General features: G+C 44.5%; 1 protein-coding gene across 1 annotated transcript in view; it reads left to right on the plus strand.

Annotated features, from left to right (window-relative positions):
• Positions 1-25,797, plus strand: part of LOC112120836 — a 179,728-nt gene that overhangs the window by 28,865 nt on the left and 125,066 nt on the right. The window contains exons 9-12 of the mRNA XM_029911283.1: positions 5,906-6,009; positions 10,337-10,502; positions 15,202-15,381; positions 19,915-20,067. Of these exons, the coding sequence (XP_029767143.1) occupies positions 5,906-6,009; positions 10,337-10,502; positions 15,202-15,381; positions 19,915-20,067 (603 nt within the window). The remainder of the gene's footprint in view (positions 1-5,905; positions 6,010-10,336; positions 10,503-15,201; positions 15,382-19,914; positions 20,068-25,797) is intronic.

A 25,797-nucleotide genomic window follows, 5' to 3' on the forward strand; every position in this document is an offset into this window, starting at 1 on the left:
GGGGCCTATCTAGTACATGTAGTTAAAATGAAGCAAGTGAGATACTGATATTAAAGACAGAAGGAAAGTCACAACTCCTAGGTCTTAGGCCCTGATCCAAAGTCCATTGAAATCTGTGGCAATTTTTCCATTGAGTTCAATGGGCTTTGGATCAGATCCTTTAGTTTTTGCATTAGTTTAGAATTGAAACTGGGTAAAAGTTTCAAAAGTGTCTCAAAGACTTAGGAAACACAGTCCTATAGAAGGACAGTGGAGTTTAAACTCCAACAGGATTTATAAATGTTACCTATTACTTGTTGTGTCCCTTTACAAAGAGCAAAATAAGTGTATTATTCAGTCTAAAATGACTATTATTAGATTAAAGGAAACAGCAACAAGGAAGAGACACAATAAAGCTTGGAAAAAAGAGAGCACAGTGTGTGTGGACGGGTGTATCTCCTTCGCACTGACTGCAGCACCTCTGAGAATAGAAAATGGCTGCTCACATGACCCAGTTCAGGAGAGCATTTAAGCATTGTGTGTAAGTCCATCTGTATTCAGCAAATAACTTAAGTGCTTGAGTCCTATTGACGTTTTGTAGCTACAGCACCAAGACTGTTAGATGCATAAGGCCAATTTGTGAACCCCTTACTCACACAAGTGCTCAGCAGTTACTCACACAAGTGCTCCTATTGACTTCAGCGAGGCTACTCGCGTGAGTAGCTACAGAGTTATTGCACTCACGCCCATTGCTTGTACAGTAAACGTTCTGACACCGATTTTTACCAATGCTTTGGAAGAAGTCTATTAAGTATACTTGTCTGGATGTTTTGCCAGATACAGGATATCAATGACTCTCCTAAGTTTATAATGTTCAGGGTTTGGTGGTTTCATTTTTGAAGGTGCCTGTAAAGATAATGCTGGAATTATCTTGTTCTTTTCTTTTTTGGTGTATTTTATTTTGGTTAGATTAATGTGCTATTGCTGAGCAAAGTCCAATTAGAACAAAAACATAAAGAGTAATACACACACGGATCTGTGAAAGTATTTTAAAAAAAATGGATATGGTAAGAGATTACTCCATCTACTTACATAGTGCCAGCTTCTTTTTAATGAAAACCTCCTGGCAGGCTTTAATGAAGATCTAATTCTGGCACGGGATTATACCAAGTTCTCGTTGCTCTTGGAAGCAGTTTTGGAGCTCTCATTTTCCACATAAATAGTAAGAAACCTGTAAATGATCAGGCTGTTTACTGAGGAGGCAGTTCTGTTTAGAAACCCACTGCAAGTGTACAGGATCACAGGAAATTTCAGGACAGCTAGAAGTTAGGGAGCCAAATTAGGTCTGCCCCCTGTTCTTTGGAGCTGTGATCTGGCAGAATTAAACCATGCGCACGCGTGCGCTTGCGCTCTCTCTCTCTCTCTCGTGTGTGTGTGTGTGTGTGTGTATATATATATATATATATATATGTATATATATATATATATATATATGACCCATAGTGATGTCTTTTGGTAAGAATAATATTTTTACTTTACAGCCTTTCAAATCTGAAATGAATAATTTAAATTAATCCAATTAAAGTGCAACACCAACTAAAGCTTGGACACCTTAAAATGTATGATATGTTAAAAGAAACACACAAGTCTCCAGGTGTAATAAAATATCATCCTAATCCTACAGGAGATCAAAAATACTTGGAATAAATAGGGTGTTATTTGGTAAGTAATTCCCTTCCCACCAGAGGACAGTCTGTATGTGGATAATAGGAAGTTTCAGATAATTGGGGTTTGGATAGATAAGACTCCTGTATAAAAATCAAAAGCACACTGTCTTTGCTGAGCATGCATGACTCTATTTACATTAAGTGAGCTGTGTGCAATATGTGGAGAATACAGACCTATGTTTGTTTAATGTGATTTCTTGATGCACAGTTTTCATTACTTTCACAGTTGTGTAGTCTTTGAGGATTTGTTTTAGTGATTTCTAGCTTGGAGCATTTGTATGTGACAGTGGTACTGATATAAAAAAGGGGGACCAGCTCCGGTAACCAGATGAAAAGAGAAGCTACCACAGCTATTTGTTTCAGGGAAAAGGCCTCCATTAAAAAAGGAGACAATCAATCACTTGTGAGTTTCCATAGTAAAACTCTACACAAAAATCAGTGACCAGAACTGTACAGGAACCAGAATTTCCAATTTGCAGGAAATTTAATTTTTAGATGTTTTTCTAAACTAAATTTAATCAAAATTGAGATGTTCCCCTGGAAAGATTTGATTTGAAGACATGGTATTTTCTGATGGAAAAGTGTTCCATCAAAAGAAAATTTGACAAGCTCTGCAAGTGACCATGAGAACGACAGAGAAACATTTGCTTTTCTCCAAATGTATCCATCTTAAAATATCACAGTTGAATATTGGCCAAGATAAGCAGGTAGATTCCAAAATATGTCTCATCAGGAGTAAGCATGGCATGAAGAGGACTCAAAAACTTTACCTGGAAAATGTCTTAAGAGTAGAACTCGCCACATTCTGAAGGAGGCACCTGACTGGGGAAAGAAACTATGGTCAAGAAATAGATGCCAGACGAGCAACACACAAGCCCATAATTAGATACAAGATTCTATGACTAAGGCTATGTTTTAGTTATGGGTATTTTTAGTAAAAGTCATGGACAGGTCACAGGCAGTAAGCAAAAATTCACGGCCCGTGACCTGTCCATGACTTTTACCCTGACTAAAACTTGGGGGTGGGTGGGTGGCATGGCTCAGGAGGGTGGTCCTGGGGGCACCGTGGGTGCTTGGGGGGGAGGGGAGTCACAGCCCAGGGGCGCTGCGGGTGCTGGGGGGGGCATTGCAGCCCAAGGGGGTGACGCGGGTGGTGGGGCTGGGGCAGGCTCCCTACCCAGTTCCTGGGAAGCGGCGACCCAGCTCCTTGCTCCATGTGCTGCCTCCGCTCCGCCCTAAGCCCTGGTTCTTCAGCTCCCATTGGCTGGGAACCGCAGCTAATGGGAGCTACAGGGGCGGTGCCTGCGGGCGAATGCAGCATGTGGAGGTAGGAGCTGAAGGAGGGGAGTTGCTGTTGCCCTTACGGGGAGCCCCCCCCCCCAGGTAAGCACCGCCCTAGGCCTCAGCCCTGAGCCCCCTACACCCAAACTACTCCTGCTCAGGGGTGGGGGCGCCCGAGACTGCCTGAGCAGCGGCCAGTGTGCCTGGCCCAGGGGCTGCCTGAGCTGCTCAGGTGGCCCCCGGGCAGGGCCGGCTCCAGGCACCAGAGAAGAAAGCAGGTGCTTGGGGCGGCAAATGGAAAGGGGCAGCACGTCCGGGTCTTTGGCGGCGGGTCCCTCAGTCCCTCTCGGAGCGAAGGACCCGCCGCCGAAGAATGAAGCGGTGCAGTAGAGCTGCCGCCGAAGTGCCGCCGATCAAGGCTTTCTTTTTCTTTTTTTTCCCGCTTCACTGTTTGGGGCGGCAAAAAAGCTGGAGCCGGCCCTGTCCCTGGGCCAGGCGCACCAGTGCTGCAGAAGTCAAGTAGGTCTCGGAAAGTCACAGAATCCGTGACCTTCGTGACAAACACGGAGCTTTAACTATGACCATTCCTGGGAGAGATGGCAGTCTGCAAAAACTGGCCCACTGCAAAAGATCTGCTTGTTTAGTTAATCTTTCCAACATCAGGATTTAGAGAATGAAAATTAGCACTAGTAGTGCAGTGTACATCCAAAAGGGTTTGGGAAGAGCAGCTCTTTACTCTTTATCAGTGCATCATGGACTTGCACAGTCTAGTACAGTCGCTCTGCTTTTCAGTGCCTTCTTAGAACTGGAACACTTGATTTAGTTCCAAATCAGCATTAGTTTCCTCCAGCTACATGTACATTGATGTGGCAACGAACTAAATACTAAAAGAGGCACTGTTCAATTTAGGCCCAAATTTTCATGTTTTTAAATAAATTGACATGAAATAAATTCTCTCAGCTTTGTGTACGTTACTTCACAGAGGGGAGACGTAACTCATTAATAAATCACTAAGATAAACGATGTTTTGCATAAGTGCTACGCATCATATAATATTATACTTTGTTATTGTGTTGCTTGTATTGTGGTAATGCCTAGGAACCCCAGTCATGCAGCAGCACCCCATTGTGCAGGGTGCTGTGTGCGAGGTGTAGGTGCTGTGTGTAAGAGCTCTGTGTAGCTCGAAAGCTTGTCTCTCCCACCAACAGAAATTTGTCCAATAAAAGATATTACCTCACCCATCTTGTCTCTCTAATATCCTGGAACCAAAACGTATGTAAGAACACAGCAAACAAGTGCCATTCAGATGCAGAACAAAAAGATGGTCCCTGCTCCAAATTATACCCAGTCACACTGTCATTGATTTGTATTGCGGTAGTGCCTTAAGGCACCTAACTAAGATTGGGACCCCATTGTGGTAGGGCAGAGGTGGGCAAACTACGGCCCGTGGGCCATATCCGGCCCAGGGGACCATCCTGCCTGGTCCTTGAGCTCCTGGCCGGGGAGGCTAGCCCCCAACCCCTCTCCTGCAGTCTCAGCTCGCTGTGCCACTAGTGCTCTGGGAGGTGGGGCTGCGAGCTCCTGCCTGGCAACATGGTGGCGTGGCTGGCTCCGGCTGGGTGGCACAGCTGCCAGTCCTGGTGCTCTGAGCGGCATAGTAAAGGGGCGGGGAGCAGGGGGATTGGATAAGGGGCAGTGGGTCCTGGGGGGGCAGTCAGGGGACAGGGAGCAGGGGGCGGTTGGATGGGGCGGAGGTTCTGCGGGGGCAGTCAGGGGGCGGGGAACAAGGGGGGTTGGATAGGCGTGGAGGTCCCGGGGGACCTGTCAGGGGGCGGGGGTGTGGATAGGGGTCGGGGCAGTCAGGGGACAGGGAGCAGAGGGGTTGGATAGGGGGTGGGGTCCCAGGGGGGGCGGTTAGGGGTGGGGGGTTTCAGGAGGGGATGGTCAGGGGACAAGGAGCAGGGGGTTTGGATGGTTTGGGAGCTCTGAGGGGGGCAGTCAGGGGGCGGGAAGTGGGAGGGGGTGGATAGGGGGGTGGATAGGGGGTGGGAGCCAGGCTGTTTGGGGAGGCACAGCCTTCCCTACCTGGCCCTCCATACAGTTTCGGAACCCCGATGTGGCCCTCAGGCCAAAAAGTTTGCCCACCCCTGTGATAGGGACTGTGCAGACAGTTAGAGACAGTCTCTTTCCTGAAGAGATTACAATCTGAATAGAAAAGACAGACCAAAGGAGAGGCAGAAACACAGAACAGGGGTGGCCAAAGATTACACTGCAGGCTCAGTGGTTGAGCAAGTCCTACTCTAGTGCACCTATCCACTGACCCATGCTTCCTCTATAACTATTATCAAAAAGAACAGGAGTACTTGTGGCACCTTAGAGACTAACAAATTTATTAGAGCATAAGCTTTCGTGGGCTACAATGTTTCACTCTATATGCATCCGAAGAAGTGGGTTGTAGCCCACAAAAGCTTATGCTCTAATAAATTTGTTAGTCTCTAAGGTGCCACAAGTACTCCTGTTCTTTTTGCGGATACAGACTAAAATGGCTGCTACTCTGAAACCTATAACTATTATATAACTCAGGGGTCAGCAAGCTTTCAGAAGTGGTGTGCCGAGTCTTCATTTATTCACTCCAATTTAAGGTTTCGCGTGCCAGTAATACATTTTAACGTTTTTAGAAGGTCTCTTTCTATATCTTTAATATATAACTAAACTATTGTTGTATGTAAAGTAAATAAGGTTTTTAAAATGTTTAAGAAGCTTCATTTAAAATTAAATTGTAATGCAGAGGCCCCCAGACCGGTGGCCAGGACCCAGGCAGTGTGAGTGCCACTGAAAATCAGCTTGCATGCCGCCTTTGGCACGCGTGCCATAGGTTGCCTATCCCTGATATAACCTGTACTATCCTCTATTTCTAGACTGCAGACCTCTTCATGACTCTGGTGTTTGAGCTTCGAAGTCTTTCTGCTGATGCTTTAATAGGCCTTTGGCGTAGATCTTCGTTTAAATGCAGGGACAACTGGTAAGACCCCTTTAACAGTGAACAGCTGTATTCTTTTATGGTAAAGAAATGTATTTCCTTTACCTTTATTTTGATCAGATCCTACGCCAAAATAGTTGTTACGTTCTGCTCTGCTCTACTGTGGGTCTCTCATTTCAATGACAGAAAGATGATGTTCCCCTTCAAGCATGTATCTCGATAACTTTCCAAGGTATGTATCAGTGTCTTCAAGCAATTCCAAGACCCACTTCTCACAAAGCCAGGTGATTTCTGTGACAGAATATAGTGATAAGTGCACAAGAAGACTTGCATAGCTCTCCAAAAGAAAGGAATCTGCTGGCTCATATTTGAAATAAGTTTCTCAAACCGCCAGTGGCAAAGCCCTGCCTTGGGTTCACAGTTATGTGTTTTGAGATGTTCTTTGAGACTGGATCAACGGTCTTGTAGTTAAGATGCTGGATTGGGATTCAGGAGATCTGGATTCTGTGACCAGCTTTTCTACAGACTCCCTGGACTCCTTGGTCAAGTCCCTTGATCTCTCTGGGCCTCAGTTCTCCATCTGTAAAACAGGGATAACAACGCTTCCTTTCTCCCATTCTTTGTGACTTGTCTGTTTAGACTGTAAGTGCTTCGGGACAGGGAAGGTCTCTTACAATTTGTTTTTTGGAGTGACCTGAACAATGGGGCCCCCATCTCTGTTGGGGCCTTTAGATGCTGCTGTAATATAAATGATAAACATGGTAGTGTCTCCTATGAGTGGAACACTATACAGCCCCTGCTTATATTTTGCCACCTAGCAGGTCTGATTCTCTTCTCTTCCAAGGCCAGAAGGGACCATTGTGATAATCTAAACTGACCTGTATAACAGAGGCCATAGAACTTCCTAGAGCAGATCTTTTAGAAAAACATCCAATCTTGATTTTAAAATGGTCAGTGATAGAGAATCCACCACGACCCTGGGTAAATTGTTCAGTGGTTAATTACTCTCACTGTTAAAAATTTATGCTTTATTTCCAGTCTGAATTTGTCTAGTGTCATCTTCCAGCCACTGGATCGTGTTCTACCTTTATCTGCCAGATTGCAGAGTCCATTATTAAATATTTATTTCCTAGGTGGGTACTTATAGACTAATCAAGTCATCCCTTAGCCTTCTCTTTGTTAAGCTAGATAGACTGAACTCCTTGAGTCCATCACTATAAGGCATGTTTTCTAATCCTTTAATCATTCTCATGGCTCTTCTCTTCATGCTCTCCAATATATTAACATCCTTCTTGAAATGTAGACACCAGAACTGGACACAGTATTTCAGCAGCATTTTGCACCAGTGTCAAATACAGTATCAAATAATCTCTCTACTCCTACTCAAGATTCCCTTGTCATGCATCCCAGGATCGCATTAGCCCTTTTAGCCACAGCATCACACTGGGGGCTTACGTTCAGCTGATTATCTACCACAATCTGCAAATCTTCTTCAGAATCACTGCTTCCCAGGGTAGAGTTCCCCATCCTGTAAGCGTGGCCTCCATTCTTTGTTCCTAGATGAATACATTTACACTTAGCTGTATTAAAACACATATTGTTTGCTTGCGCCCAGGTTACCAAGCGATCCAGTTCACTCTGAATCAGTGACCTCTGACCTCTTCATTATTTAGCACTCCCCCAATTTTTGTGTCATCTGCAAACTTGATCAGTATTAAACTGGTGTAACTCCACTGCCTCTAGTGGTGTTGATTCTGACTTACACCAGCGGAGTTTAAAAGAGGCTGAGGCCCACAGAGTCAAAGTCAGCACAGCTGTATGAATGTAAATGAAGGCAAGAATTTGGCCCAGAAGTCTATAGGGAATGGGTGTATACAAATGAATTAAATACACTAAATGAGTCCATTGAAAACAGTTCAAATAGGATGGGAAGAGGGAGCACATAGAAGAGGATTTTCTGTTTCTGTTTCAAGGGTGTTTTATGTGTATATTCTACAGTTCCCAATTTTATGTGTTTTGGTATTTAATGCCAGTGCTGATAATAAAAGTGGCCACTGTTAATGGTATCAGTGTAAAGCCTTTTCCACTAGAAACACCCTGTCAGTGCTGGTCATTGATCCAGCACAGTGTTCAGTGTTGCCTTCTCTGTCCACTTCCTCGCAAAGAGAATTTTCCAGCCATTCCAGGAACAATACCAATGGGAAGCTCAGGTCATGCTTCCACCATCTGGATGTAAATCAAGATTTATGTTGTTAGGCACCGGTCATAATGGAAAAATATGGAAAATCCCACTGGGAAGGTTATGAACTTTCCAATGTGGAATGAATTAAAAGTGGCAGCTGCTCCTGATGTGCTTCATTAGAGAAACAAATCTTGATTGATGTTCACCAAAGCTGATGTGTTCAATTTGTTTTACATCCATCTGTAGTCTGTTCCCAGATTAACAGTGTCAATTGTCAGGAAACGTGATTGGTGGAGGGGAGGATGGGCTATTTCTGTGTGTGTATGAGGATTTCCCTAGAGACTGGGAGTCCAGCTATTTTTGTTCAGTTCTCTCTGTGTGGTGTGCTTCTAAAACATTGGCTCAGTCTTGACATTTTTGCAGGGCCGGCTCCAGGCACCAGGCACCCAAGCTGGTGCTTGGGGCGGCGAAAAAGCCAGAGCCGGCCCTGCATTTTTGCATGACCAAACAAATCATTTTTGTTTCAATTTTTATGCATCTTGTCCAGCTATTCCTCCTCAGTTAGTATAAATCAAACGATCTGGAAATTATTCATACGTGTTGGTTGGAATCAGGGCAAGGAGAATCCTACCTTGGTGAAACCTTGGACATTGTCAAATTATTATTGTTGTGGGCACATTAAAAGATTCTGAGGTTTGGTCTAGTTCAAGGTAAGTACAAAATAGATGCTTAACCCAACATGATTAAACCTTTTGAGTCTGCAAAATTGGTCTGGAAGAGACCTTATATAAAAAAAAGGTTTTCTTATGAGATTTCTGCCACTTCCTCCCTTCAGTCCTACCAGAAATACCATGAGAATAGCAGAGGAAGGTGAAAAAGAAAAGTAATTTTAGAAGTGAACAGAACTTTTGGATTCTTTTTTTTTCTTTGCAAAAGTTTTGGTCTGTTCACTGATCCAAACCAGTTTACTTAACACTAAAATTATATCCTTCCTAATGGAATGTTCTTTCACCAACAATGCTGACTGCATGCACGGAAAGTCAAAAATCCCTTTCTAGCCTTTCCAGAGCTGACTTAAAAAAATCCTCAACCAATGTCCACAAAAATGTGGTTGAAAATGCTTTCCCAGTTTTGGTTGAAGAAACTTTTAGATGGAAATTATTTCCTTGATAAAATCTAGAGTTGAGCCTCACTCACAATGTTTAGAGCAAGGTCCAAACATCTCTGATATTGGGACTGGTTCAGATCTGAGGGTTTGGATCTTTGATAAGGCTGAGTCCTACACTATTGTGGTCAATTAGTTTGTCCCTCAACTTCAGTAAGAGTGGGATCAGGCCTATAATCTTGTTTTTCTTCCTCCTTCCAACAATGTGGGCTTTCCTAGCAAATACAAGTAAATATATTGAGAACTGCAAGCATAGAAACAGGCATTTAATGTGCTTTCAGGCAAAATATTATCTAGCTTAGACTAAATTTTCTGTACAGCTGCTCTGGATTTGTAACAATGGTTCATGCTTCACTTGACACAAACATGAAAAATTGGCATTAACTCTACATTAGTTATAAGAAAAACCCTAAATCACTTAATTTCTCTCATGCTGACAAATAGCTACATTATTCTTCAGAGAAAAATCACAACTGCTGGTCATCTTCTGCCCAAAGCAGTCTAAGGCTTTATCTACATGGGAAACTCTTACCAATTATACCAGTATAGCTACACCAGTATAGCTCCCTGTGTGGACATTCTTCTTCTGCTATACAAATGTCTTTTTTCAGTTTTCCCAAGTGACATAATTCTGAACCGCAGACTTAAATGACTAAGATTTGAGACATTTCAGTCTTTAGGTGCCCAATTTGAGACATCTTAGAGGGATCTATTTTTGAGAGAGGGACGCTGAGTCCTTTCTTGAAAATCAAGTCCCTTGAGGAGACGCAAAAACTTGGGATGCCCAGATTCACTAGTCACATTTGAAAATCTTGGCCTAGGAGGTACAGTGCTGCACCCATTTAAATACATGCCAAACCTCCCAGTGACTTTTGTAGGGTCAGGATATGCCCCGTAGTGTTTTAGTGGGCTTTTATTTCCGTTGAAGCAACCTCAGTCTCAGGAAGACAGAAGGCAAATATTCTTTGACTCTTAGGTACTTCAGTTCATGTAGGTTTTGACGTTTTTCTGTTGTGTTTCAGGCAGCCGCTAGTAGATGCTCTCCCATCGTGTGCTACAGAGGCCTGTGTTGTCCTGATGAAAGAAATTATTGTTGCAAAAGAAGTGGAGGAGGACAAAATGGAATCTTTCCTTTGGTCATTGTCATTCATTCCTGAGCCCACCACAGGCATGATCGACTCTCTTGCTGTGAGCAGACCAGTTTTTCATTTTATCATTAAAACCAACTGGGGGAGGGTTAGCTCAGTGGTTTGAGCATTGGCCTGTTAAATCCAGGTTTGTGAGTTCAATCCTTGAGGGGACCACTTGGTCCTGCTAGTGAAGGAAGGGGGCTGGACTTGATGACCTTTCAGGGTCCCTTCCAGTTCTATGAGATAGGCATATATTATATTTATTCCTAGCCTTGCCATTTAGACTATTAGTCTCACTCCCACTCAGATTTACATGAAACTCTGCTTCTGGAGGTGATTTTAGTGATGTGTTCTGGGAGTGGACTGAAACTACCAGCTCATTTCATGTAAGACTCCAACAGAGGGTGCAAACAGCCTTTAGTTCCTGGGGTTTGATTTGAACGGGCAGCATAGAGATGGAAGGGAAGAGACTGAACTGGCCCTTCAAGGGTGCTCTCTGCAGGTCAAGGTAGAGGTTCAAAGGCAGGACAGTGTGAGGAAGCTGATACTATTACAGGTTCTGCTGTCCCTGTTTTTTGGATAGAGGCTTCATTCTCCAGTGCTGTTAATTCAGCACCTTTTTAGGAGTATTATAATTAACACCCACAGACATTCCAGGCCTACAGCTGCTTTTCAGATTTTGACTTGTTAGTTGATTATATGTGCTGAGTATTCACATTTTTATAGTGTGGTTTTCCCCTAAGGTAATATGTAATGCAGTCCCTTTGTGGATTATGATGTACGCCATGCATTTCAGCTCAGAAAGGCATTTGTCACCTTTCATGTGTCATTTTCCAAGATTTGGAGGAAAGGATACAGGGAATTTTACATACACCCTAAAGGGCTTTACTGCTCTATGGTTTTTACATTTGCACAGTGCCCTCTTCTTTGGGCTTCACTTTCTGCAGGACGCTATTATTGAAACTGCTGTAAATGGGCTTTTTTTTAGTGATGGGAGGGCCGCAAAGGATTTGGTTCAGTTTGTGTGCTTCTCTGAAGAAGTATCCAAATTTCCTGGGTATGCAAAATTGAGCTCAGGATTGAGCTAAAAATTGAGCAAACTGGCAATGTGTTTGCAAGATTCCAAGTACTTCCTACATCTGTGCAGACTGGAATGAGCAACCTGTCTTGTAATATTTCTACTCTGGGATCATGAATAGAGGTGGGTGGGTGTTTGTAAAAAGGAGAGAGAGAGCTATTGCAGCACACTGGGCAATTCTCACTTAGTTTCATTACTCGTGATTTGTTTTTTTTTAGTGATTGGAAAACAAGGTAATAATAAGACTGCTGGATCAAATCATAGTAGACCAAATTCGGACCAAGGTACAAAATGTCCCAAACTTATCTGTGGAAAAATGCCATTCTTCCACAGCCTCTGGAGTGAACGGGGGACCAGGCATAGGAAGGGAAGCAATGGGACATGTTATACCCTTAACATTTCTTGCTAGTTGACATTTTTTCCTGACTCATTTAGTCAGTACACAAAAGTCCCATTGGACTTATTCCAGTTTTCAGCTATAATGAATCCCAAAGACTCTGGTGAGAAAACAACATCAAGGCCAGATGGAGCATGTGAAGGCAGACAAGAAAAGGTTGCACGGATCCTTCTGCCCACAGCCAGCATCAGACCAAAGTGTAGAAATTACAGGCTGCTCCTGGTTGGGGTACCCTAGAAACTGGCTCCGTGTGTGTGTTGTATCTCATAGCCATTGAAGGGAAGAAGGAGGGAAATTCTATTTCTTGCCTTTAATGGGGTGGGGAAACCTAATGGTTCAGGAGGCAACGGCCCTGACTTACAGCAGAATCTTCTTGCTGGGTTTATGCAGGGGGATTGTGACTTTCTGACTTATCTGTGCCCAGTGAGTGAGCACTTGGGCCTGGTACATTCTTCCTGAGGTTGTCCTGTTCCATTTCAGGTGGGGATAGCTTAATAGCTACTTCTGTAGCTTACTGTGTTTGAAAAGCCTGAGATCACTTTGAGGGAAAGTCAGCAATTGCAAATTATTTTTAAACAGAATAAAATAACTGCATGGGTCTATTTGGCTTGGCAGCAAAGGGCCCACTGATTAGTCAGACTCATGAAGAATCATTCTCACAACTTGCTGTTCCCTATCAAACAATTACAGGCCAGGATAATAAAGCGACGGCTGCCAAAGCTTTGAAGGCTTTCCAGAATTCCTAGTTGAGATAATTCATATCCAGCTCATTTAGTCTTCTGGGTCATCACTTAAATTATGGGATTTTCAACAAAACCATGTTTACTTCAGGGTGTATGGAAATATGGGGTTTGACTACAGCTTTATGGGACAAATAGAAACATATTTTGTGCCTTGGACCCACTTAACTTCCAGTGCTCCTCTTCTCCAAAATGCCTGTAGTTGAGAAATGTTTACAATTCATGGCAAGTTTGTGTACTGGGAAAGAATCTGTTAATGATTATGGAATGCAAACAGTTCAGAGTAGGTTCCCATATAAACACATGGGCTCTGTTCCTGAAAACATGTGTGTCTCTTTACTCATGCAAGTGCTCATAGTGAAATTTATTGTATGGTATGTTAAAATATTGACTGATGTGCATAAAATGAACAGCTCTGGTAGATGCACATAAATTCATTACACACTGGCCTCATAAGGAGATGAGGCTGAATTTGTTTGTGTCGTTAGAATGCTAGGACTATAACTTTCTATGCAAAGTCTCCCTCCCTCCCTCAGCTATAGTTTTTTTCAGTCTTTTGCTTCCTCTGGCCCTTCTCCCCGCTCTTCTCCCTCCAGATGCATTTCCTGTTCCATTTCTTCTTCCTCTGTCCACTCTCCCCAGCTGCTCTTTCTCTCCTTTCCTCCCAGGATTCTTAACAGCTGCTCTCAGTGTGCTGGTTGGATCTGGGTTTGCAATGTTGCTACTTTTAACTTTCTATTTAGAAAGCTAAATTGGGAGAGGTTTGAAAAGTTCTTGGCTGATCTCTTATTACAGAAAGAGCAATCAGAAACTGCTTGATTGCCAGTGAGTGCAACAGAGACCTGCTACTAGAGGGCACTTTTTAAAATTGTCTGTGCTGAACTGCAAACTCCAGTTGTTTTCTAGGAGAAAAATAACATACCATTCTGTCAGGCATTAATTTATATGTATTCACATCTAGGGGCCCTGTTACAATTTTGTATACACAAACAGCAACCATTTATTTATCATATTTATTTATAATAACTGCTTTTACAAGAAAGAACAAAAGTAGGGTCTACACGAGAGCACTCATGGTGTCTCTCTCTCCTACAGAGCTGGCTGCATATAAAAAACAAACAGCAGCTGCCAAAGTGGCAGGAAGAGAAAATTTCAGTAGGGGGGTGCTGTAAAAAGAAAACAAGTCACAACAGATGCAAACTGTGCATAACCATAGGCCTAATCTTGCAATCCTTTTGGCCTCAACTAGTCCTGGTCCCACTGAATTCAATAGAATTACTAGAGTAGTGGTTTTCAGGATTAAGCCCTGTAAGATATATGGGTCACACTTTATATTTAGGTTCCTTTTATAAAAGGCTAATAAATGATTTATAGGTGTTGTAAGCATATTACAGACATAATTAGCATGTGCTTATATAACCATCTAACGTGTTTTAGGTTGTTTATTTATTATTTGTATTATTGTAGCACCTAGTCCTAGACCAGAACCCCCATTGTGGTAGGTGCTGCTGGTTATAAACAACCTGTTGGACACAATAACAAACTAATAAATGGTTAATAAATTGTTATAGTCTTGTATTATCTTTTATAAGCTATTTATCAGTGGAAACTTAATATAAAATGTGACTCGTGAAATACTGCACTATTGCTACACCTCAATAAAAGTGTAGGTGATAATGTTATAGCCAATCTAAATTACATTCTCACTGCACTGGTATCCTTAATTTAAAGCACTCCCCTGTTGAGAGGACAATGGCCACTTGTATTAATCTCCTCCATGCACTGTACAGCACCTTTGCATCAAAAGCTTCTATTTGCTATAGCTTAATCTTGACTTGGAGAGCCTATGGGGACAGGTAGTATATTTTGCAACATAAACAATGTGAGTGTTCTAAGCACTGGGAGTGTCTTGGAATGCATTTCACTATAGAATGGCCTTGAGTCCTCTTAAGGATCATACTAATTCAGTCTTCACTTAAACATATGAGAGTGGTAGATTTTTCTCCATATCATCTGGGGTTTTCCTCTGAGGCTTGGTCTACACTTACCCCCCAATTCGAACTAAGGTACGCAACTTCAGCTACGTGAATAACGTAGCTGAAGTCGACGTACCTTAGTTTGAACTTACCTCGGTCCACACGCGGCAGGCAGGCTCTCCCGTCGACGCCGCGGTACTCCTCTCATCTAGCTGGAGTACCGCAGTCGACGGCGATCACTTCCTGGTTCGACTTATCGCGTCCAGACAAGACGCGATAAGTCGAACCCAGAACTTCGATTCCCAGCCGCCGAACTAGCGGCTGGGTGTAGACATGCCCTGAGTCTCCCCAGCATGTTTTTTTATTAAAACCTTTCAAAGACACAATAGTCAGTATTTGAAAGTGGGAGTTATTTTCTGTGGCTTCATAAGAGTGTATAAGGATGAATTAATTAATGCTTGTAAATCTCTGTGAAGATGTACATGCCATCAGAGTGCTTGGGGTATTATAATAAATAGGAGGCTTACAGTTTTTAAGCAGCCTGTCATTCTTGTCTTGATTTACAGCCTTTGCTGCAGTCACCAGGAGCAAGTCAGAGTGTCTTCTTAGGAATAACTGCTTTGGTGCATCACTTTTGTTCAGCTAACAGCGCCTGTGACCGTCTGCCTGCAGTACAGATGGTGACAAGTATTCTGGAAGGATACTTGGGAGGAAACTGCACCTTGCAAGAATCAGGACTCAGCCAGGTAACAGTCATTTAGACAAGCGTGGAGTAACCCCGAAGACAAGTTTCAAACAGCCATCCCTCCCTTTTTCTCCCTTTAGACACAATCAGAATAAGAACCTGTACGATGAAAATGACATGCAATGGAGTCTGGAGTGAAAATATTGGATACCTTTTGAATCTACAAGCAAATGTTATTTTACTCATTTCAGCTATATTCTTTGGTAGTACATATGGCCAAAAGAGGCTTGTTGGACAGAAAAGAGTTGCTTTCATGGATGTTCGTGGGTATTCAGACAAGAAAACCTTTTAGAAAATTGTCTAAAAAGGCACAAGTGTGTTGGATCTTTTTTAATCCTTTCTACAGATTTTAAAATTTGATTTGTAACATATTATTTTAAAAGCTGTTGGATATAAAATGAAAAACCTTTTAAAAACTACAGATAACACGAGAAATAATTTACCTGTCCCTTCTTTTGATTGGCTTCATGCAGTTAGTGGTAGCTGTAACATCATAGGATGGTGCACTCTGGGGAGTCACAGCAGGACTGGAGTTGACTGGCATGACGTTGAAGGACTTGCCAAGGAAAGGGGAAATGATATTGTGTTCGTTGATTGTGTGTGATTTCTCTGTTGGACTGGGAGCAATTCAGCCCATATTTCTGGATTCTTCATTTTAACTGCACTTCACCTTTAAAGAAATATCTTCCTTCTGTTTCACCATCCTCATAAGCAGTTAGCTCCTTCCTTCTCACCCTTAGAGACCACAGTGACAGTGTACCAGATAGTTAGTAAGTGTAGCAGGACCCCAACTGCTATGCTAGCCGAGGTATTTTGCACCTTCCAGAATTTAAGGTCCCAATATGCAAAGCACACTTGGTTTTAGTTATTTCTTTCATATCATCTGAGCAATCTGTCACTCTCAGTTCTGTTACAGCAGTTATTTAAACACCAGGTTTTATTTTATGGGAATTTCAATTGAGTTTTTAAGATAAAAATGTCATTCCTGAACTTTTTTGACTGCTCCTGTGGGCAATAGAATCGTAGAAGGCAGATGGAAAGACAGGCAGGAAAAATCTGTTGTATGAGGTTACAGAGTCCATTTTCCTAGGGAGAGGCAGAATTGCTCCCTACTGTGTATCTTCTAGTGCTGTGTCTAGTCTGGTTTTAAATAACTCGGGCAATAGGGCTTCCACCATTTCCCTTGGAGGACTATTCCACAGTCTAATAGCTCTCACCATTAGGAACTATTTCCTGAGAGTAAGCCAGACTTCTCTTAATCTCTTCAACATGCATTTCTGACTAAAACTGGGTTTCTTTTAAAAGGCCATTCAAATAATGGAAGGGCTTTTTCCTTAATGTTACATGCATGAGCTTGTCATGAAAATAATAATTTACATTTACAGTCCTGAAGCATCCCAAAGGACTGTACAGAATCTGGCCAAGATGTTCAAACACAAAGCAAGGCACCTAAATAAAAGTGGCTTGATTTCTGAGACCCACTGAAATGCAGCCACCTCAGGAGAGGCAGGCCAGGCACCAGCTGAGCAACAATATGGCGCAATGGGTGCAGGGGAGAGGATATTTTTGGCTTAGGACAGTTCTACTAAAATGGCCATGTCATCTTTAATATCCATGCACGATCGAAAGAATCTCATGTCTCAAGCCTCATCATAAGCATCCTACATTAAATAGGGTCTGAGTCTCCTTTAGCTCACACAGTTACAGCAGTTTCTGACACATTTTAACTCTGCAATTACTCCTGAACTACACCGGTGTGTGTGTGTATATACAGCACAGTTTAGCTAAGAACAATGCAAGGTGGGTCAGCCTATGAGGAGTTGAACTTACGGGTATAGGGAGTCTAGGGATAGAGCTTGCTATTGAAAAGTCATCATTTTCCAACAGTTACTATGTCCATTGGTTTCTGAAATTCCTCCGGTTTCCTCTATACTTAGTATAGGAAATGACCGTGGTAACATTGTGGTAAATGACTTAATCAACCATGGCATTCAGAACCCCAAACCTTTACCACTAACCATTTTACCCTGGAGCATTTTGATCTATAGATAATCAAACTGAGACATAGCTTTCATATATTTGAAAATTGTCCCCCCTCCCCCACTTGTTCCATTGTCTGTGCCTTCACACTGAAATTAATATGCACTGTATCTTTTGGATACTTTTGCAGCGTCACAGTTCCAAACCAAATTTCATTTAAAAAGTGCTATATTGTTTATAGAAGAGCAAACTATGGGTATGTACGATCTTGTCTACACCAGGAAGGGTTTGCCAATTGACCTATAGTGGCAAACCCTCTAAGGGCATGGCTACACTTGCGAGTTAGAGTGCATTAAAGCAGCCTCGTGCGCTCTAACTCACAACACGTCCACACTGGCAAGGCACGTAGAGCGCCCGGACTCCGTGGCTAGAGCGCTCCTGGTACTCCACCTCGGTGAGTGGAATAACATTTGATGCGCCCCCGCTGGAGCACCGCAGCGCCAGTGTGGACGCCCTGGTTTGTTAATGCGCTCTGATTTGCCTCCAGAAGTGTCCCACAATGCCTGTTCTAGCCACTCTGGTCATCACTTTGAACTCTATTGCCCTGCCCTCAGGTGACCAACCATCAGACCCGCCTTTAAATTCGCTGGGAATTTTGAAAATCCCCTTCCTGTTTGCTCAGCAAGGCGTGGAGTGCTCTCAGCGAATCTTTCCAGGTGACCATGCCTCCACGCGCCAGGCGATCCCCAGTATGGAGCAGTGACGAGGTGCTGGATCTCATCAGTGTTTGGGGGAGGAAGCTGTCCAGTCCCAGCTGCGCTCCAGCCATAGGCATTACGATACCTTTGGGCAGATATCAAGGGACATGATGGAAAGGGGCCATGACCGGGACGCCCTGCAATGCAGGGTTAAAGTGAAGGAACTGCGGAATGTCTACTGGAAAGCCCGCGAGGCAAGCCGCCACTCTGGTGCTGCCCCCGTGACCTGCTGTTTCTACAAAGAGCTGGACGCGATACTTGGGGGTGACCCCACCTCCACTCCCAGGACCACCATGGACACTTCAGAGCCCAGTTCAACAAGGCAGGAGGAGGAGGAGGAAGAAAGCGGGAGCGAGGGTGTTGAGGAGGAGGAAGACACCCCGGCATCCCTAGATGCATGCAGCCAGGAGCAGTTCTCAAGTCAGGAGGAAGGTAGCCAGTCATGGCGGCTGGTGCTTGGGGAAGGACAAACACCAGAGGGCGCCTAGGGCGCGAAATTTCCTTGCACCGCCCCTGGATATAAGCATATGGACTCTTTTGCCAGTGTAACTACATTAGCTTTTGCTGGCACATCGCACTTAGGGGTGCAAATTTTGTACATTCCGAACTGACGTAGCTATGCCGGCAAATCTTTTGAGTTGTGATCCAGCCTGATCCCCTGGCAGATATTCTGCTATCACCTTCTCTGATCTAAACAATTGATTCCAGGCGATCTCCAAGGACACTCTCAGTATTTGCTGTTCTGAAATTTTGCAAGAACACAGCAATGATACAGAAGTCTCATAGACTCATAGACTTTAAGGTCAGAAGGGACCAATATGGTCATCTAGTCTGACCTCCCGCATGATGCAGGTCACAAAAGCTGACCCACCCACTTTCCCTTAACTCAGCTGTTGAAGTCTCCAGATCGTGATTTAAAGACTTCAAGTCGCAGAGAATCCTCCAGCTTGCGACCCCTGCCCTATGCTGCGGAGGAAGGCGAAAAACCTCCAGGGCCTCTGCCAATCTACCCTGGAGGAAAATTCCTTCCGACCCCAAATATGGCGATCAGTAGAACCCCAAGCATACAGGCAAGATTCTCCAGCCGGACCCTCATTTTACCAGCGATGGCACGTTATTGCCTAATTAACTAAAATCACGTTATCCCATCAAACCATTCCCTCCATAAACTTATCTAGCCTAATCTTGAAGCCAGAGAGGTCTTTCGCCCCCACCGTTTCCCTCGGAAGGCTGTTCCAAAATTTCACCCCTCTGACGGTTAGAAACCTTCATCTAATTTCAAGCCTAAACTTCCCCACGGCCAGTTTATATCCATTTGTTCTCGTGTCCACATTAGTACTGAGCTGAAATAATTCCTCTCCCTCCCTGGTATTTATCCTTTTGATATATTTAAAGAGAGCAATCCTATTCCCCCTCAGCCTTCTTTTGGTTAGGCTAAACAAACCGAGCTCCTCGAGTCTCCTTTCATAGGAAAGGTTTTCCATTCCTCGGATCATCCTAGTGGCCCTTCTCTGTACCCGTTCCAGTTTGAACCATTTGTCTGAAATGATATCTTTGCATCCTGTGTCCAAGCAATTTTTCTCTGCAGTTCATTCTAAAGATCTGCTCATGTTTGTGGTTCATGATTGAGAATTCTCCATGCGGCAATAAAATGGTGAGCAGAGATCTGTTTTAGGCAGACTATTTTGAAAGAAAATGTGATAATATAAAAGTAATAAACTATCTTGTGCAGGTGATGGAATGATTTTAGCAGCAATTACCTCAGTTTCCCATTTTGCCTTGCTTTGTATTTTCAGCTGCAGCTAGTGTTAAAAGCAATTGGAAATGCAGGGCTGGCAGCAACATCTCTAACACCTATCCTGAGTTCTTGCGCATCCCTGAGAAGCAACCCCACTGAAATCCGCCTGGCTGCCATACAGGCCTTCAGACGCATTCCCTGTGCTGCCAATGTAAGTGATGTGTTCAGTGGTTGATGATTTACTGGTGCTGTATTGGAATCTGTGCTGTGTGAAATCAGGGTCACCAATTGGGGAGGCAGGGGAGGGCTGGAGCCCCCCCCCCAGAGTTTCATACAGTTATACAAGCTCCCAGGTGAAGCTCACACAGCATTAGTGTGAAATCTGCAGCATTAGTGTGAGTTCTGCAGAGGAGCGGTGCCCCTGGGGCAGGAAGTCAGTATTTTGTTTACAAACAGAGGCAGAGTGATTAAGATAAGAAAGGGCTGGTGATTAAATTAAGGATATGGAAGTTTAGTCTGTAAAAGAGGAATCCCTCCTTGGAGGGGGGAGAGGTAGGAGGGGTTGTTTTAGAGAGAAGGGGGGGGAGGAGAGAGATTCAGAAAAAATACAGCAATGCACTGAGCCAAGGTTGCATTCAGAAAAGGGGGAGATTTGGAGGCGTAGGTGAAAAGAAGGGGTCAATCCCAGGGAAGGGCTACCAGTGTATAGAGAAGTTCCCACTCTACCTGTGGTACTTATGTGGCCCCATCACCATAGTATCTGAAGCTGCATCTCACAATGTCTAACCTATTTCTCCTCCCAGCCCCTCGGTGAGGTAGAGCAGTGCTGTTATCCCCATTGTACAGATGGGGCACGGAGGCACACACAGACTAAGAGCCAGATTTTCAAAGGTATTTAGGCACCTAGTGAGATTTTCAAATGCACTTAGAAGGTTGGTGCTTTGTAAACCCCACTAGATATCTAGCTGCATCTTTAGGGTGCCTAAAAATCTTTGAAATTCTGTCCTTAAAGCACTGGCCTGGGGTCAAACAGGAAGTCCATGGGGGGAGTAGAACCTAGGTCTTTCAGGACTAGCTCCCTATCCAGCAGATGAGACCAGTCTCTCTCTCGCTCTCTCTCTCTCTCCCTCCCCTCATATACTGCAAAAAAAAGAGGACTCTGATAGATGGGAGCAAAACCAAGGCGGCCAATTCTCTGAGACTACAGCAAACGGTCAGAAGGTTGGGATGAATGTTGTGGTTGACAGCATGTAAAGCAGCGCAGAGGTCAGGAAGGATGGAGAATGAGAGTCAGATGAGAAGAGATCACTTAATTCCCAAGGGGTGGCAAGTTCTGCCCCATGCTGGGTTGTACAGCAATTAGGGTGACCAGATCGCAAGAGTGAAATATCAGGACACATTGGGCGAGCGGAGGGGACGGGGGACGGGGGACGGGGGACGGGGGGGATGACGACAGACACAGGTGCACAGAGCCATGAGAGGGGGCCCTAGGAAGCTGCGAGAGGGAGCCCTAGGAAGCTACCGAATGCAAAATTTTACCTGAATATCGGGACAATGGTGTCCCGATTGTACATTAAGCAGATGTATGCTGCCAGGTGCAATCCCTGCTTGCTAATGTGGGTAAGTGAGCTGGGCAGCAGCCTAGCAGTGCTCAGCCCCAGCCTGCCCTGTGTAGAATCAGCATGTGCAGAGGCAGGTGCCTCCTTTCCTTGGCTCTGCCATGAGCAAGGTGGATCGGTCTGCACACACTCTGCCGGAGAGGAGGATGCAGCCTCTGACACTTACCTCAGGGACCTGCCAGCCGCTTCCTGGGAGCCACCTCAAGTAAGCACTGCCGGGAGTGGTGCTACAGCTACATAGCTGCAGCTCTGCTGCTGCAGTACCATAGTGTAGACACTTTCTACATCAATGGAAGAGGGCTTTCCATCACTCTAGTAAACCACCTCCCAGTGTGGTGGCAGCTAGGTTACTGGAAGAATTCTTCTGTCGACCTAGCCGTGTCTACACCAGGGTCTAGGTTGGCTTAATTACAGCGCTATGTGGTGTGAAAAATTCACACCTCTAAGAGATCTAAGTCCAACTAAATTTTAAATGTAGACCAGGGCTATGCCAGAGAAAAGAACATAAGAATGACCATACTGGGTCAGACCAAAGGTCCATCTAGCCCAGTATCCTGTCTTCCAACAGTGGCCAATGCCAGGTACTTCAGAGGGAATGAATAGAACAGGTAATCATCAAGTGATCCTTCTCCTGTTGCCCATTCCCAGCTTCTGGCAAACAGAGTCTAGAGACACCATCCCTGCCCATCCTGGCTAATAGCCATTGATGGACCTATCCTGCATGAATTTATCTAGTTCTTTTTTGAACCCTGTTATAGTCTTGACCTTCACAACATCCTCTGGCAAAGAGTTCCACAGGTTGACTGTGCATTGTGTGCATCAGGATAGTTTGCCATTGTGTCTCCTTGAGAAACCCTCAGCTCTCCTGAACTCCTACTTCTCTTAAGATTTCCTCCCATCCCATTTTCTTCCCTACAAATTCTGAGTTTGTTGAAGTCTGCTTTTTTTGAAGTGCACTGTCCTTATTCTGCTGGTCTCATTCTTTCCTTTCTTTAGCCTTCACCTTCACAACATCCTATGGCAAAGAGTTCCACAGATTGATTGTGTGAAGAAATACTTCCTTTTGTTTGTTTTAAACCTGCTGCCTATTCATTTAATTTGGTGACCTCTAGTTCTAAAACCAGACAGAATAGCTAGTCCTTTCGCCACTAAAGCCTAGAGTGCCTTTCTGGAAGGCTCAGGCTTATGGCCCACTTAGGACATTATAGTGACTAAAGTCTAGGGGCAGAGTGCTTAGTACCATGAGTGGGTCCACTGACTTTCAGTGGGACTACTCACAGGAGTAAAGTTACTCACATGTGCATTTGCAGGATCAGGCCTTCAACTATTACCAGTAACTGAACACAAGTTTGTCCAATTAACAGCTTTGCTTAAGACCAGATTGCAACTTGCCCTTGTGGGGGGATGCTGGTGGAGGCACAAAACCTTTCCCCAATGAAGCCCTGCCAATGGCCAGCCATAGTCACTGCATTTGAGGGACCACGGAGACTGATCCCTCTGTGCACACCCCAGGAAGATAAATCTCCTCAAAGGAAGAGAAGAAGGAGGACTAGAGCAGGCTAAGCACAGGACTAGGGGTAGCAGGCTTATCTGGAAGTTCACAGTTGGATTGTGTCTCCCCATGGTGAAATCCCTTGCTGAGCTCCCATAGGGGTGTTTCAGCTCTATGTATCTACTCAGGACTGAGTTATAAAGGCACAATCTAGCCCTTCATAGCCAAGTATTGTAAATTAATAGATTACATATCTGTTGCCCTTTCATCAATCTGAGCAACATTTCATTCGATGAGAAGAGTGACATGGCGCCTGTAGAAATCATTAGCGGAGAGTGTGTTGTTAAAAAAAGAGGTGGCAGTTACTTCAGTGCACTGCGCTACTACAGTCTTGTTTAGGAGAATATTACATTAATGACAGACAATGAAAGTATGGAGAGACAGAGATTAGGATGAAACATAAAAGAGAGACGAGGGTGCAGTGGTTAAGGTGCTAGCACAGGACTTGGGAGACCCAGCTTCCCTGCTCCATCACAGACCTTGGGTAAGCCACTTAAGGCTCAGATCCTCAAAGGTAAATAAGCACCTAACTACCATTGATTTTAATGGGAGTTAAGCACCTAAATACCTTTGAGGATCTGGGCCTTAGGGAACTGATGCACAGAGAGGCTATCTGTAAAATGGGGATATTAGCACTTCCCTGCCTCAGAGGGGAGTTGTGAGGATAAATATGTTAAAGATTGTGGAGAAAGTCCAGAGAAGAGCAAAAAAACGGTGTGTAAATTATGGGCCATCTCCAGGTGTCATTATATGCATGGAACACCTATTGAATTCAATGAAAATTTTGCATGTGAATTTACCCCTTAATATAAAGATAAACCCAAATCTGTTGCAGTGCAGACAGGGAGAAAGGCAAGTGGCTTGGTGCTGGTCTCCCTTCCCCGAGCCCGCCCTGCTCCCTTCTCCACAGCTTCGCCCCGAACCCTCCCTGGGAGTCCCCCCCTTTGGCCGCCAGGTTTCACACCTGCTTGGCCAGGAGTCCCCCCAGAGGGACCTGCCAGGGGGTCAGGTGAGTCCCAGCAGTGCTTACCTGCTGGAGCGGCTCCCAGGAAGCATCCAGCAGGCAGGTCCCTGCCTCTGGTTCCTAGGGTCACGTCGCTCGCGCGGGTCGGGGCGGGTTGGGTTGGGTTGAGGGGGGCGGGGGGAGCTCTCTGCCCACCGCCCGCTGCTGGCATCTACAAGCCCCGCTCCGCTGCAGCACGCAGCGGAGCAGAGACCTTTTCGCCGCCACTGTGTGCCTGGGGCAGGGCTGCACTCTGCAGGCTCCTGCCGGCCGGCGGGCTGGCGCTGCTGCGCCGGCGCTGCCCCAGGGCCCAGGAGGAAGAGGTGAGTGGTGCCGGCAGCGCCGGCTTGCCGCGGTCCCCCCGATATCGGGACAAGATGCGTCCCGACCAATGTAAGGTTGGGACGCAGGACGAGTCCCCTAAAATCGGGACTGTCCGGGACGTCTGGTCACCCTAACAGCAATGGCTGCTGTGTAATTTTACATTTTAACTGGAAACCATTTTGTTCAGTCATTTTTTGTTCTGAGTTTGAGAAAAGGAAGGAATGAGAAAGTGCTGTATGAGTATCAGATGTGTTTATGCCTCAAATTCTTAGGGTTTCAGCTGTATTCAGGCCAATTGCAGAACAAAGAACAGAAACTGCATCCACAGAGTCCATAAAGTCAATGATTATTGGCATGATTTGCATTATTCACTGTGCACCATCTGTGTGCTCAGCACTATTGAGAATATGCCAGAAAATCCAGTCCCTAAGCCAGTGCATATAAGCGGTGTAACTCTGGATAAGATGGCTCAGATATTTAGGTGTGAAGTGTATAGTTATTGACCACACATGTTATCACATGTTCACGGTGATGTTTATATCTATGAATGGAGGAACTGATGGCAATAGAGGTTTTACTACATTAAGGACTAGAAGCTTTGACCCTCCAACCTTCTTTCTAGAGGAAGAGTTGCCCAGAGCTCCCGTGCCTGTTTATTTTCCTTTCCTGCCTGCAGTGGCCCTGATATTCCTCAGAAGTCTGAGTTCTTTTCTCAACTTTAAAATATAGAATTTTCTTGGTGTTTGGCTTTAAATATTCTCCTGTGAGAACTGAAACACAACACTACAGCGATTGAGTTGAAGAGCCTTCTGGAAAGTAATTAGCCTTTAAACAGAAGTAAAAGCCGTGTTGCCAACTCTCATGATTTTGGAGTACTTGTGGCACCTTAGAAACTAACAAATTTGTTTGGGCATAAGCTTTCCTGGGCTAAAACCCACTTCATCAGATGCATACAGTGGAAAATAGAGTAGGAAGATATATATATATATATACACACAGAGAACATGAAAAAATGGGTGTTGCCATACCAACTACTCCTCGTTCTTTTTGCTGATACAGACTAACACAGCTACCACTCTGAAACCTCTCATGATTTTGTCATGAGTCTCATAATTGTTTTCCTTAAAGCCCCAGCTCCTAGAGTCAAGTGGATATGTGATTATTTCAGACTTCATTCTTAAAGAAAAAGAAATTCTAGTCCCTGTGGTTGTGCAGAAAGATTCAAAATGTGACCCCAGGCTCTAAAAGCAGAAGGCAAATAAAAAGAACCCCAAATCTGTTATTTTTAAATAATCTAATGATTTAAAAACCAATCTCATGATTTTTGGTGAGCCTGATTCATGGTTTTTGAACATTTGAGATTGGCAACACTCAGGGCCGGTGCAAGGAAGTTTCACGCCCTAGGCGAAACTTCCACCTTGCGCCCCCCTCCAGCCCTGAGGC

This window comes from Terrapene carolina, unplaced genomic scaffold (genome assembly GCF_002925995.2).
Source record: "Terrapene carolina triunguis isolate 2854851 unplaced genomic scaffold, T_m_triunguis-2.0 Scaffold93, whole genome shotgun sequence".
Lineage (NCBI taxonomy): Eukaryota > Metazoa > Chordata > Testudines > Emydidae > Terrapene > Terrapene triunguis.